Source organism: Cibotium barometz, chromosome 2 (genome assembly GCF_041138505.1).
Source record: "Cibotium barometz isolate CiBa-2024 chromosome 2, ASM4113850v1, whole genome shotgun sequence".
In the NCBI taxonomy this organism is placed as follows: Eukaryota; Viridiplantae; Streptophyta; class Polypodiopsida; order Cyatheales; family Cibotiaceae; genus Cibotium; species Cibotium barometz.
In genome coordinates, this window is record NC_141047.1 from 43,984,717 (window position 1) to 43,998,671 (window position 13,955).

The 13,955-nt window shown below is 41.4% G+C and overlaps 1 protein-coding gene across 1 annotated transcript in view; it reads right to left on the reverse strand.

Moving 5' to 3' along the window:
• Positions 1 to 7,917: 7,917 nt before the first annotated feature.
• The window catches only part of LOC147641120 (OVARIAN TUMOR DOMAIN-containing deubiquitinating enzyme 5-like), a 47,431-nt gene continuing 41,393 nt past the window's right edge, over positions 7,918 to 13,955 (reverse strand). The window contains exon 2 of the mRNA XM_086809865.1: positions 7,918 to 9,067. Within this exon, the coding sequence (XP_086665991.1) occupies positions 8,173 to 9,067 (895 nt within the window). The 3' untranslated portion in view covers positions 7,918 to 8,172. The remainder of the gene's footprint in view (positions 9,068 to 13,955) is intronic.

The window sequence follows — 13,955 nt, forward strand, 5'->3', positions numbered from 1 at the left end:
TCATAATTTTACTGATCATCATTCTCCAATATTCTGAGTCCATTGTGTTACAAAATGTGTCCTCTGGACTCTCCGTTGAAGACCAGCTGGCCAACCAACGAGATCCAGTATCAAATTTGGTTTCCAAAAAGCTTTCCTTTTAGTCCATCCAAATCTTCCTCCTCGACATACGCATGGGTGTCCTAGCAACCGCGAGCCCGTGCATCGCCTGGTCAGAACCCTCTAGGATCCTCCTTAGGTGTCCTAGCACTTCACTCAAGGACTGCTTTGTCGGTCCTCGTCCATCGTACCAGAAGTGCACCATTTTAACCGTACCAAGGCTAGTCAAGACCTTGGCAAGCTTTGCCACAAGCGACAGCCCTTGACAACTCCGCCAAATGTTCTAACGAACCTCCTCTTAGTAAAACATATGCCAAATGCTTCCTCCAGCATTCTGGCGTAAAACAATCCTTTGAATGAAAAACAGAGATTCCGATGTAAGTAAAATTTCCAGTTTGAGATTGGTTCGACAAAACTCCTTTCTCCATAATTCTCGGTTTCATAATGAGGATCCTTGATCTCTCATGAGGGTAATCTATCCATCATTTTGTCTGTTTGTCCAACTAGATTCTTGGTGAGTTCGGTCAAAGGAAAAACTAGTTTAGTTTCGGTAGTCTATTCTTTGTAGGGTTATTGGTCACTAAGTTTTCGATTGAGAGATGGACAAGTAGGGTTATTGTCTGTCCCTCTTGTAGTCTAACCAAATTCATTCGGTTTAGTTTTAACAAGGATTTCCTTCAGATAAACATCTAATTTTGGGTAAATATCAATTTAGTGATTTTTTCAATTAAAATATCCAAAGATATTCTTTATGCCACATAATTTCTCGACCTTAATTCATTAGGTAGAATTATGGTGGAAATTCATCTTTTGAAACTAAGATTTAATTCAAATCCATCTTTTCTTAAATATCATAAAAATTCTTCTTTTAGCTAAATACCAATACCTATTTTTTTGAATAAACTTAAAATCCCTCTTTTTCTCATTTAATGAGTGCAATCCAATTATCATGGGAATTCCTCTTTTATCATAAATTAAATCTATCTAAAATTCTTCTTAAAAATTACATAAAAATATCCATTAATTCCATTAAGCTAGAAATTCCACTTTTCTCATTCAAATGATTGAATTCCAAATATGGTGGGAATTCCTCTTTCATCATTTAAATTTATCTATGCAAAAAGATAAATTTAACCAAATTTTCTCTTAAAAATTAAATAAAAATCTCCATTAATTCCTTTACACTAGAAATTCCCTTTTCTCATTTAAATGGTTGAATTCCAATTATGGTGGAATTCCTCTTTCATCATTTAAATTTATCTATTCAAAAAGATAAATTTAACTAAATTTTCTCTTAAGAATTAAATAAAAATCTCCATTAATTTCTTTACACTGCAAAAAGATAAATTCAACTAAATTCTCTCTTAAAAATTAAATAAAAATCTCCATTAATTCCTTTATACTAGAAATTTCATTTTTTTCATTTAAATGGTTGAATTCCAATTATGGTGGCAATTCCTCTTTCATCATTTAAATTTATCTATATAAAAAAATAAATTTAACTAAAATTCTTCTTTAATTTTTAAATAAAATATCCATTATTTTAGTATTCCAAATTTTTCTCTTTCCTCATTGGAATACATGGATTTCTATTGTCATATGAATTTCTCTTTTATCATAAAAATAAATTACTAAAATTTTTCTTTTTTCTAATTAACTATTTACGTATAAACATAAAAATTAATTTTTCCATGGTTATGATAAGAATTATTAAATTAACCTAGGATGATTAATCCTAGAACATGTTAGGAAGTCCTCTTTTCATATTATGTATGAAAATGATTTATGTGTTAATTTTTCAAAAAATTTACCATAGCTCCACTACTATTATTGGTAGTTTTCAATAATTTTGAAAGCATAAAGTTTTTCATAATTTAAATAGCATAAAAGCATTAAAAGGCCACTTCTTTGGCTTCTAATTTGACAAGCTTAGAATTTACTTTCAGATTTGAGAATTGCTTCATGAGAAACATCATTTGAATATAGAATAGGTCATAGGAATGACCATTCTTTGGGGGAAAGAGAGATATGTTTAAAAAACATTTTAATTTAAGCATAAATGAAAACTTTATGTGTTTAATCACTAAAATTCATTAGAGAGCTTCAATTACATTAAAGAGCCATTCAATTGAATACTTCTCAAGCTTGAGAGGGGTTGAGAAGTGAGAAACATTTAGAGATTAAGAAAAAGACCATAAAGTCACACTTTACCTCTTATTTTGCTTGACTCTTTAGTCTAAGGAGAGGCCCCCAACCAATCAATTGGTTTAGTATGTTGATGAAGACTCCAAAGAAGGTTGAAGAGAGAGAGAAGCTCCAATCTCTCCAATTTGTAGAGGATAATAGAAAATATGCTTCTTTTAGAGTAATACTGGCATGGTCTAGTTCACAGATGAGAATACAAAAGAATGAGGATCTATTTATAGATGAGGGAGGCCACTAACTGAGTCCAACTAAGTTCTATAATTTTCCAGCTTCAGTTTGGCTGAATTTGGACAAGATTTGGACCATTTTGGCTCCCTTTTTGATTTGGTTTGATCCAGGAGAGAGGAGAGATAAAAATATCTCATTATTTTTTAGTTTAAAAGTCCTCCACACATGTGAATTAGGCGCCTCCTTGAAGGCTCCCCCTTTCCTTACCAAGGTGTCAAAAATGAATGATTACTCCAAAATATCTCATTTTTTTAGTAATATTTCATAATTTTTAACTAATAAATCTTGTACTCAGTCAACTCTTCATCTTATGTGGGTATTTACTCATTTTTGGGTATTTTCTTTTATTCATTGGATTTATCTCATCCCAACACTTGGATTAATCTTATTGGTCCATAGGAACCTTAATTGGACCATAATCCAAAATTTTCAGAAAATCTTGATCCTTAGGCTAAGGTCTTTTAAATCATTTTTAATTAATTCCAATTGTATCTTGGAAAATTTATTTTGATTTTCTGTTTCAGGGAAACATATTTTTTATATTTATAAAATTTATATATCCAAAAATATCTTAATATTGAATTACCACTCTTTAGAAATTTTCATCTCACTAGGCAAAAACAAGGCAAAATAATATTTTCTTGTATTCAGAATCATGGAATGATTACAAGGGATTGAAGTAAAGGCGTATTCATTATTCAGGCTGAGGAGGAATCTTACATCTTGTAGCATCCCTACTCTAAGAGTCAAACATATTAGAAGCTACTACATAACATAACTCTTGTAAACGTCAAACATATTAGAAGCTACTACATAAAATACCTCTTGTAAATGTCAAACATATTAGAAGCTACCACATAAAATAACTCTTGTAGATGTAAAAAGTGTAAGTGGACCCAATTAAAAAATCACTTTGTGCGCACATTATTGACGTCATACATTTTTTCAACGATGCCCATTGGGTTGTTCGTCAATAGATCTGTGACATTCCTTGTGTTTCATGGGTCATTTTCCATGTATATATATATATATATATATATATATATATATATATATATATATATATATATATATATATATATATATATATATATATATGTTATTGAAGAGTTAAGATCTATGTGATGTAGTGTTGCAAGATGTCATGCAAGATATAATATCGATCATGCATGATGTGTCATAAATGATGTGCTAGGTAAGTTTATAAAATAAGGAGGATGGAAGAAAGCAACACTTGCAAAATATATACCACAAATACCTAGGGGTGGCATGGGCTACATGTTGAGCCTTCAAAAGAGGGTAGCGTAAGATCGATTTTAGGAATGAAGCCACCATATATTAAGTCATTTTTGACAATAAGCAATACGCAATCATTCCCTTGCAATCGTTTTCTTGTAAGCTCTCCTTCTCCTCTCTTCTTGCTTGCATGCTATTGTTCTTACTTGCTTGCATGCTATTGTTCTTACTTGCTTGATGAATGGTTGTTTGAATAGGTGTGATTGTAGGTTTCTATCTTCCATTTGCTTCTTCTTTTGCCACATTTTGTGAGAGAGAACCATTGCAAAGTACCATCTCTTCTTGCCTCCACCTAGGCAGCATTGGGAGCTCTTCCTTCATCCTTTGTAAAGGAGCATTCTAGTGTGAGGCCGTGACCAACGAGCTAGTGCACCCATAATGGGAAGTTGCATTTGCGACTCTAAGGTAAGACCCAATGACACATGCTTTGGCAAGGCTAAGGTAAGCACCTTGACTTGAACATAGTGACAAAGAGAAGAGAGATTTTGAATCATGTGACTACATCCAATCTAATAATCATGACAAATTGCATCCAAATCAATCTTTACAACAACTCCTCATAGCATCTTTTCTTACCACCAAACTATCGAACATAAAGATAATGCAGGACTTTGAATGACTACAAATCTAACATTTTCTTTCATATGAAGCTAGACAAGACGAGTGGATATCATGGAAGCTTGTATGTCTTGAGAATGCTACATGGGTTATGTTTGCAAGGCTATCTACTTCATAGATACCCATGAATAGTCAATAGTAGACATGAAACATTTGGTGAGTGTTTGTAGACTTGAATCCCAATGTTACATTGGATATCGCATGGAACTAAGTATGTAAGAATTACGTAAGATAACTGTTGTAGCATCCCTACTCTAAGCGTTAAATATAACTCTTGTTGCATCCCTACTCTAAGAGTCAAACATATTAGAAGCTACTACATAACATAACTCTTGTAAACGTCAAACATATTAGAAGCTACTACATAAAATACCTCTTGTAAATGTATTAGAAGCTACCACATAAAATAACTCTTGTAGATGTAAAAAGTGTAAGTGGACCCAATTAAAAAATCACTGTGTGCACTTAATTGATGTCATACATTTTTTCAACGATGCCCATTGGGTTGTTCGTTAATAGATCTGTGACATCCCTTGTGTTTCATGGGTCATGTGTCATTTTCCATGTATGTATATATATATATATATATATATATATATATATATATATTATTGAAGAGTTAAGATCTATGTGATGTAGTGCTGCAAGATGTCATGCAAGATATAATATCGATCATGCATGATGTGTCATAAATGATGTGCTAGAGGTAAGTTTATAAAATAAGGAGGATGGAAGAAAGCAACACTTGCAAAATATATACCACTAGATGTTGAGTCTTCAAAAGTGGGTAGCGTAAGATTGATTTTAGGAATGAAGCCACTATATATTAATCCACATGGCATTAAGTTATACATTTAAAAAATAATTTGAGCTAAAATTTGACACCGCTAGAAATATTGACCAGAGGCACAGAGGGCCAATGGCTCTTGTCACACATCACGCCTGCCCAACGTCCAGAGAATATGAAGAGGAATCTATTGCGGAGGATGTGGGGAGAAGCACTCGCGCGCAGGGAAGCGTGCCCTCAGACCCAAGGAATCAATGAGTTGGATGGACTGCATGCAAGACAATCTCGTACACCACCTAGACCTCCACATCCGTGCTGTTAAGAAGTTAGAACCCACTACCTCTTGGTTAGGGTGGGCTGAGCCACTTCGCGACTTGGTTTTATGGTTTGTTCTTGACCTCCGCCACAGACCCCACATCCATACTCTCCCGTTGAATAGCCAACCCTCAAGATGAAGGGCAGTGGGAGAGATGACCACAACACCTCGACAACTTCTCCCTGGCCATGTATTTTAGATCCAAAACAGTAGTAAAACATCCAAGGATTCCAGCCTTCTGATCAGCCACCATCGTGTCCACAAGTGATGCTGGCTTCTCTACGGCACGACCTGCATAGGGTTCAGCCACCATCGTGTCCACAAGTGATGCTGGCTTCTCTACGGCACGACCTGCATAGGGTTTGACCGCGCGCTGCTAGTGGCACACTCAGTAGGAGCCCTTTCTCTACAACAGAAGCACCCGCAGTGTTTTGAGCAAAACACTAGCGTGTCCTGAAAGCGCATTGCAAGAAGCGTCGGGGGCTCCTTTGTCTGCGAAAGTTGGGCCAAAAGACTTTCCTAGCGCATGAAGCTCTTACATACCTCTTCAATGAGACGAGCACTGAGCGATGGGTGGTTCCTCTGGTAACTCCTTTCCTGCGTTTACAGGCTCCAACCTCGCTAACTTTGCCAGGCAAGGCCCTCAAGAGCAAGGACCAAGACACAAGGGCCTTCAGGAATGTGAATTGAGCCTTCACAATCCGGTGCAAAGAGAATGAATGCTTTTTTTCTCTCAAAAGCATCTAGAGGAGGAAAGTATAGGACATGTGTGTCTCCTAGAGGTATCTGCAATGCTTCTTCCACTTCCTGTCATTACCACAGTATGCACAACTTATCAAGTGGCAAGATGCACTAGATAGGTGAGCAGTCACTGGCACTGGCAATGTAAAGGCTGCGTGGAAGATTGAGTTAGTGAAGGTGCCTTGCAAGAGCAGATCTAATCCAAAAGGTGCAGAATCAGAAGAGAATCGTTACTTCTAGTCCAAAGAGCTCAAGTATAGCATAAGCCCAAGTGCCTAGACCTCTTCATCATCCAAGATAGACACTGGTTCAACATCGTCAACTGTCACAAGTTGCCTACCCTATGGATTGTAAACCAAGTCTTTCTCTTGACTTTAAGCCTACAAACCACAACATCAACAATGTTATTTTAGAAATTGAAAGGCATCGAATGCAATGAGATACAATAACTAGTCCGTTCAAGTACGCACATGTTTTCTCTATGCATCACTAAAAAAAGAATCCATTTGCTATACTTTCAATTCTGAAAGTGGTTTTCTAAACTGGAGAAGGGCACGTTCCCTTATGTTCATAAATTTAAGGGGAGACTTGCCATCTTTTTTTCTTTGCTTTTTTTGTCAAAGAGAGCACTTAACTTTCGTGTTTTTATAACAGTTGATGTCAGTTGATAAGTTTTCTTATGTATATCTTCTTTTTGTGCAAGTATCCATTAACAACAATCCTCATCCTCATATGACCGGACCATACAATCGTTTTCTACATGGATACTGCTTTGCAAGTACCCCAAATTTTTTTGACAAGTATGACTTTGATATAATATTTAATCAAAATCATAAATTTCATAAATAAACCTTAGGGAGTGTCCATGCACAATACTTATGAAATTCATGCTACAGTGTCAATATTCTATCAAAACACATATGACATCATCCAATGTGCTGCTATTGTAAATTGAACTTTTTATTAAAATTATCTAAAATTTGACCTCGCATTTTCTGTGAGCTAGGCCTCCATGGTTAATCTCAAAAATGAAAAGAGGTAGAAGGTGGCATTTAGATAGACTCATACTAAAACAATTCTTGTAGGTTTAGGCCATGTGTTGAGAAACCATACTGTTATAGTACCATTTAGCTTTGCAAGGAGGAGCAGGGATGAAAACAGGTAGGTTGCAGGAACCCGTAATGTAGCTGTTTTCCCAAATTCTCTCTCTCTCTCTCTCTCTCTCACGCGCACACACACACACACACACACACACGTCCATCATATCTGACGTCATCTTGACACGTATCAAGCTTCAACATACCTGCCTCTTCAATGTCCAATCAATGTCTCCTTGGCATACCTCACAGTTTCCATCTTTAGGTTTTAGGGGATGCCCTACTCTCACACATTTTATCATCACGGGTCTCATGGGCCATTTCCGCCCCCAAAGACGTGCACAAGAAACTCATGATTAAATCCTTACCCTTTATATTCTGTCACAGCCACTCTGTTTACCCTTCCAAATACAACCCCCCTGGTACACACACTGCTTTCGAGTACACGTTCCTCTAAGAGGTGCACTCAGACACCTAATTCTTAACATGACCCATGTTGAAGCGAATGGCAGCAAAGATTTAGCCTATCGTCATCACAAACATTGAGGTTTAAAAAACAATATGTACTGCTGCTAACGACAGCCAACATGCAATTAAATACAACACTATCTTTCCCCAGCATTGCAGCCAGGGTTCTCCATACACCATCAAAGTGTAAGATGAATGAGGAATCTATGCATAGAAAACTCCATCATGAATAAATGCAACAAATGAGTTTTGCAACCGAATAGCACATTCAAATGAAGTTCTTAATTTAGATCTATAACCTCGAATGTTTGAAGCCATCAAGTGCTTTGCAATGAGCTAGTAGACACCAATGGAACAACCGAATTGTAGTGTTCCCCAAGCCCAAAGGCATGTCGGTGGTAGGAGAGCCTGAGGCTTGGATTCCCAGTTTCATCACCCCCAGCAGGTACACTCTCATATTCCTTACCCATTTCCACCTCGGGAAGATCCCCCGAAAACACAACAATATGTTTTTGCAAAGAGCGTGCTATGGCATCGAGCTCTAGCTGACCTCCCCAAGTTGCCGTCGATTCTACCTCTTGGCAGTACCTCTCAAATCTAGCTTCTTGGCTCTCTTCATCATCATCATCATCATCCTCAGTTACAATGAAGGGAACAAAGTCTTCCGCATGAGACCGCATATATGAGGCTGCCAACTCTCTCAGCTCTTGAAATGACGACTGCAGGCAGGCACCCGGATAGAGAGACAGTTGATCCTCCACTGCACGATACAAGCAGTGCCCATCTGGCTTGATCTCCTTCAGTGTGAATCCAAGGGGGCGCAATTTCGCCTCAAGTTGCTGATTTTCAAGAACACGGTCACTTACTACATTATTCTGCTCTTCCTTAATTTTTTGTTCTCGTTCGGCTTCCTGCTGTGCCCTCTTGTCACGTCGTTTTTGGGCTTTCGTTGGCTTCTGCAGTTGAGGGTGGTCTCTTGAAACAGGCACACCACTCAGAGCTTTGATAACTTTGTCCAGACCACTGCTGTTATCCTCTCTATCATCCCCTAAACTAGATAACTCCTTGGCATGCCGAGCTCCCAGCTTCAAGTCAAGCTTTGCAATTTCTTCCTCCACCTGTTTTTTCTTTGCTTTCTGTTCTGCCTTGCTCCCTTTTGCAGCTGCTTTCTTTAGAGCTAACTCCCTGTTTTGAAGTTCTTTTCTCTCTTTCCTATAAGAGTAAAAACGAACAGATAAGGTAAAACAAGACAATAAATAAACATGCAGAACCACTGCCATAATCTCTCTCTCTCTCTCTCTCGGCTGTTCCGCCTGGCCTGCCCTTCGCCGCCTGTCCTCTCTCTCTCTCTCTCTCTCTCTCTTCGCTGTTCCGCCTGCCCTTCGCTCTTTCTCTCTCTTCGCTGTTCCGCCTGGCCTGCCCTTCGCCGCCTGTCCTCTCTCTCTCTCGGCTGTTCCGCCTCCCTCTTCCCACCCACCCTTGCCCTTTGCCGCCTGTCCCCCCTCTCTCTCTCGGCTGTTCCGCGTCCCTCTTCCCACCCACACTTCGTCAGGCCCCCAAGGCAGCAACATAACTCTCTCTCTCTGCTGAATCTCCTCTCTTTCCCTTTCCCCTGCATGACTTGACCCCCCCCCCCTCCCTGTTGCTACTGTTTCGTGCTGCTGTCATGGATTAATTTTCAGTCCATTGGCTGTGGGAAGTTCTGCAAAAAGTCATGGCCAAGACCGGGTTTAAAGAGGAGCTCGTGAAGGTGGAGGACAAGCTCGGCACAATTATCAAAGAAAACAAGAAGATGGTCGACTCTTCCGTTACCGCAATCATAAACCACCTCTCCAAACTCGAGAAGGGATTTGACAAAATCCAAGAGCTCGAAGAGAGATCTTCAAAGCAAGAGGCTGAGATTTCAGCCTTAAAGGAGGAACTAGTGGAGGCCAAACTGCATGCTAAAACTCAAGCGGCTGAAATCTCAGCCCTCAAAAAGGCGTTGGAAGCCACTTCAAAAAGCAAGCTTGAGGATGGAGAATTTCAGCCCTCCTTGATTGAAGAGCTGAATACCATCAAGGAACAAATGAGGATCATTCGAGAGGAGGAGGAGCAACATAAAGAGAAGACATCTTCATGGGTGGAGGTGATCACAAAGACACAAAAGAAGATGGACGAGGCCGAGAAATGGATCGAGGTTGCCAAGAAAGGGAAAGGTAAAGAATCACCACCCATCCCCACTCCCACCATCATCAACATGACCCTTGAAGAGGAGCAAAGGAGGAAGACCCGGGCCTTACATGTACGAGTGTCCGGTCTAAAAGACCGTGATGATGCGGAAGGGGAAACCAAGGAGCTCTTCTCTATGATGGGCATTGAAGCCACGCACACAAAGGCATGGAGAGTGGGAAAGAAGAGGGAAGGTAGTGGCGAATCTTCTTCTAAGGAGAGAGCACTTATCATTCGTTTCCCCTCCATGGAAGCGAAGAAGGACTTCTTGAAGAGACGTCCTACACTCAAGCAAACGGGAATATTTCTTGGAGATGACCTCACACTCTCGCAACTTGCCCACATGAAAGAAGTTATGCCCGAGATAAGGGCAGCCCGAGAGAAAGGGAAAGTGGCCTTCTATAGAGATGGTAGAGTGGTGATTATGGAGAGGCGCTCTTCATGACAGCGCGAGACCTATGGGACTACACTCAAAGTTGCTACTTGGAATTGTAATGGATCTCTACGCCTTGATGTAGGGGCTTTTGAGGATAGTTTCACTGGGAGGGACATCATCTTCTACTGTGAGACGCATCAGGCTCCTGGACAGTCCATGCCACATGTTACTGGATACCGATGGGAGACAGCTTGTAGACAGGAGACTCGTTCAGAGCATAGAGGACGGGGCTCAGGAGGAGTGGCAGTATTGTTTAGAGAGGAGCTATAGCCACTGATACATATAGTCCGCAGAGATGAGCAGGCTAGATACATGTGGGTTAGACTGAGGGCCGAGACCGGCAGATATCTCTACATTGCTATATGCTATTTTGCTCCTAGTACATCAGTGTATGCATCACCTAGCGGGCAATCTCCCTTTTCTATTTTGGATGATGACATTTGGGAGGTCTCCAGGGATGGTGACATCATTCTCTTGGGGGACTTCAATGCCAGGACCGCCCATAACCAGACAGTATTTTATGATACCTCAGAGGAGATGTTGAGGGAGCTTGATGTTAGGGATATGGGCCTATCTAGACTCTCACAAGATGAGGAACATACAGTGTATGGGCGGTATTTGATAGACATGGGGACTGCACATGGATTGGCCATCCTGAATGGCCTACAGAGATTCCCGACATCGGGCGGTTTCACTAGCTTTCCACATCGGCATGGTGCTAGTACAGTGGACTATGTTATGGCTCAGCCCAGTCTCATTCCCTCTTTTCAGGATTTTATGGTAGGCACTAGGCCGGTTGGAATAGCAGTGGATCATGCTATCTTGTCCTTCACTCTCACATTTCAGTTCAGCACTGCTCCATTGGGACAGGTCTCCACACACACTCGTTATACCTTTACGAGGGAGACTGACACCGTATACACGGATGAGATATACAGACGCCTATGTGCCGAGGAGCCGGGACGGCCATTAGATGAGCTCACTCAGATATTGATAGAGACGCTTCATGCTGCAGCATCAGAGGCATATCCCCATAGTCAGCCTACACGGAGACGATTTGGGAACATGCCGCAGAACAGTTGGTATGATGAGGAGTGCAAAGAGATGAGGATCAGATTACAGAGAGAGGTGCTCATGGGTGTTACCACTCACAGACAGTCACGGATTACCTTCCGGCACCTAGTGCGACGGAAGAAGAGGGCTTATCTTGCTCAGTTAGAGAGGGATTTGTACCAGTTGTTTATGAGTCAAGACTCAGGCGAGGCATGGAGACTATTCCATGAGCATTCACCATCACCAGCCATTACCTCCACAGAGATTTGGGGTGAGTATGCAGAATCCCTGTACACAGCACCAGGACAGCCGCCCCTGCCAGACCCATCGGAGCCATGCCCAGAGACGTGTGCTTTCTTTACTGCTGAGATGGTAAGGAAAGCTATTGACAGGATGAGGACTGGGAGAGCATATGATCATGATGGTTTGGTAGCAGAGCACTTTTTTCATGCCAGAGATATGCTTGCAGAGCTTATTGCTATGATGTTTAACCGAGCCATGTGTGAGGGTTTTCCTGAGACTTGGAATATGTCCACGATTGTGCCTATCTTCAAGTCAGGGGATCCCATGCTTCCTAGGAATTATCGTACCATCATGATTGGTCACACATTGGCTAGATTATATGCATCTATTCTTGAGCAGGAGTTGAGTAGATGGGCAGAGAGAGAGGGCATACGTGCATCAGGGCAGGTAGGGTTCAGGAGAGGTTTCTCCACTCTTGACCATATCTTGACACTCAGAGCTATTATTGAGGAGGGCAGATTATATGGCAGGAGGATTTATTGTTGCTTTGTGTATTTCCGCAAAGCTTTTGACACAGTACCGAAAGCCAGACTGATGCGCAGACTACAGGAGATGGGAGTGCCCACAGAGCTGATTTGGGGAATCATGGCTTTATACAGGACAGTTGTGGGGCAGGTATGTACTACCCAGGGTATATCTGAGATGGTTCACTCCACTATTGGGGTGAAACAGGGCTGCCCCCTTTCCCCCACCTTATTTGGGATGTATGTGGATGAGGTTTCGGACTATGTAGAGCGAGAGGGTGACAGAGGAGCACAGCTAGCAGGGACATGGATTCCGCTGTTATTGTATGCTGATGATATTGTGCTGATCTCAGATTCTCCAGAGGGGATGCAGCGTCATTTGGATGCATTGCACATGTTTGCAGAGGACAGTGGATTGTCTGTTAACCTTGGTAAAACCAAGGTGATGGTGTTTAACACCACAGCACAGTGGGTTAGGAGGTCAATGCCCACCTTTACATATGGTCAGGAGACAGTGGAGTATACAAATGCATATACTTACCTTGGTGTGGTTTTTAGTGGCCCACTATTTTCCTTGAGGAGAGCAGCGGAGACCAGATTGACCAGAGCTTATGCAGCATTGGGGAGACTAGAGAGGATGTGTTCGCATGTTCAGTTTCAGGAACCTCGAACAAAGCTCTGGCTCTTTGACACTTTGGTCACTTCAGCCATGCTGTATGGAGTGGAGATATGGGGACCCTCAATGGATCACCACAGCCGAGCTGGTAGCACTGATGGATGGAGACATATGGAGAGGTCCTTGGTTTCTATGATTTCCCGGATGATTAGGGCCAAGGCCTCCGTACCACACGATATTATCCGTGCAGAGATGGCTGCCCCCCCATTGGTAGTAGAGGCACTCACTCGATCAGTCTCCTTTATACATAGCACTTAGGCTCTCCCTAGAGACAGATATGCTCGCTTAGCCCTGGAGTCTTCACGACAGTTGGCATCACAGGGAGACGGATCATGTTGGTATGCACAGATGACAGCTTGGTTCCAACTGCATGGCTTTAGTATGGACAGGCTACCTCCATTTCAGTACTCCCTGGATGCACCCTCCCTCTCTCTCACATGGGCAGAGATTACCAGACTTATCAGGCAAGACTTGACTCAGCTGGACACTAGGAGGACATGGATACAGCCGACACACGAGCTTGGTACGAAGATGGCTTTCTATAGAGATCATCTTCTCCAGCTCACGGAGGATGGGTTTGTGATTAGACCCAGCTACATGGATACTCATCTTTCTCATGGGGTACGGTGTGCTATTGGTCAGATGCGCACATCCTCACACCAGCTAGAGATTGAGACTGGCAGATTCAGAGGAGTACCAGCTGAGGCCAGGATTTGTCAGTTGTGCCAGATGGAGCCAGATACAGAGTTACATTACATATGTCACTGTCCAGTATATTATGAGATACGAGGCCGTTTTCACTGCCTGTTCAGAGAGGGCTTTGGACCACTTTCTAGAGTCATGAGATACCAGGATCAGAGATGCCTCGGATTGTACTTGCTGGATCTCCTGAGAGGGAGGGGATCAGAGAGGGAGAGACACCTACAGAGGCAGATTACAGACTTCTTTCAACCAGAG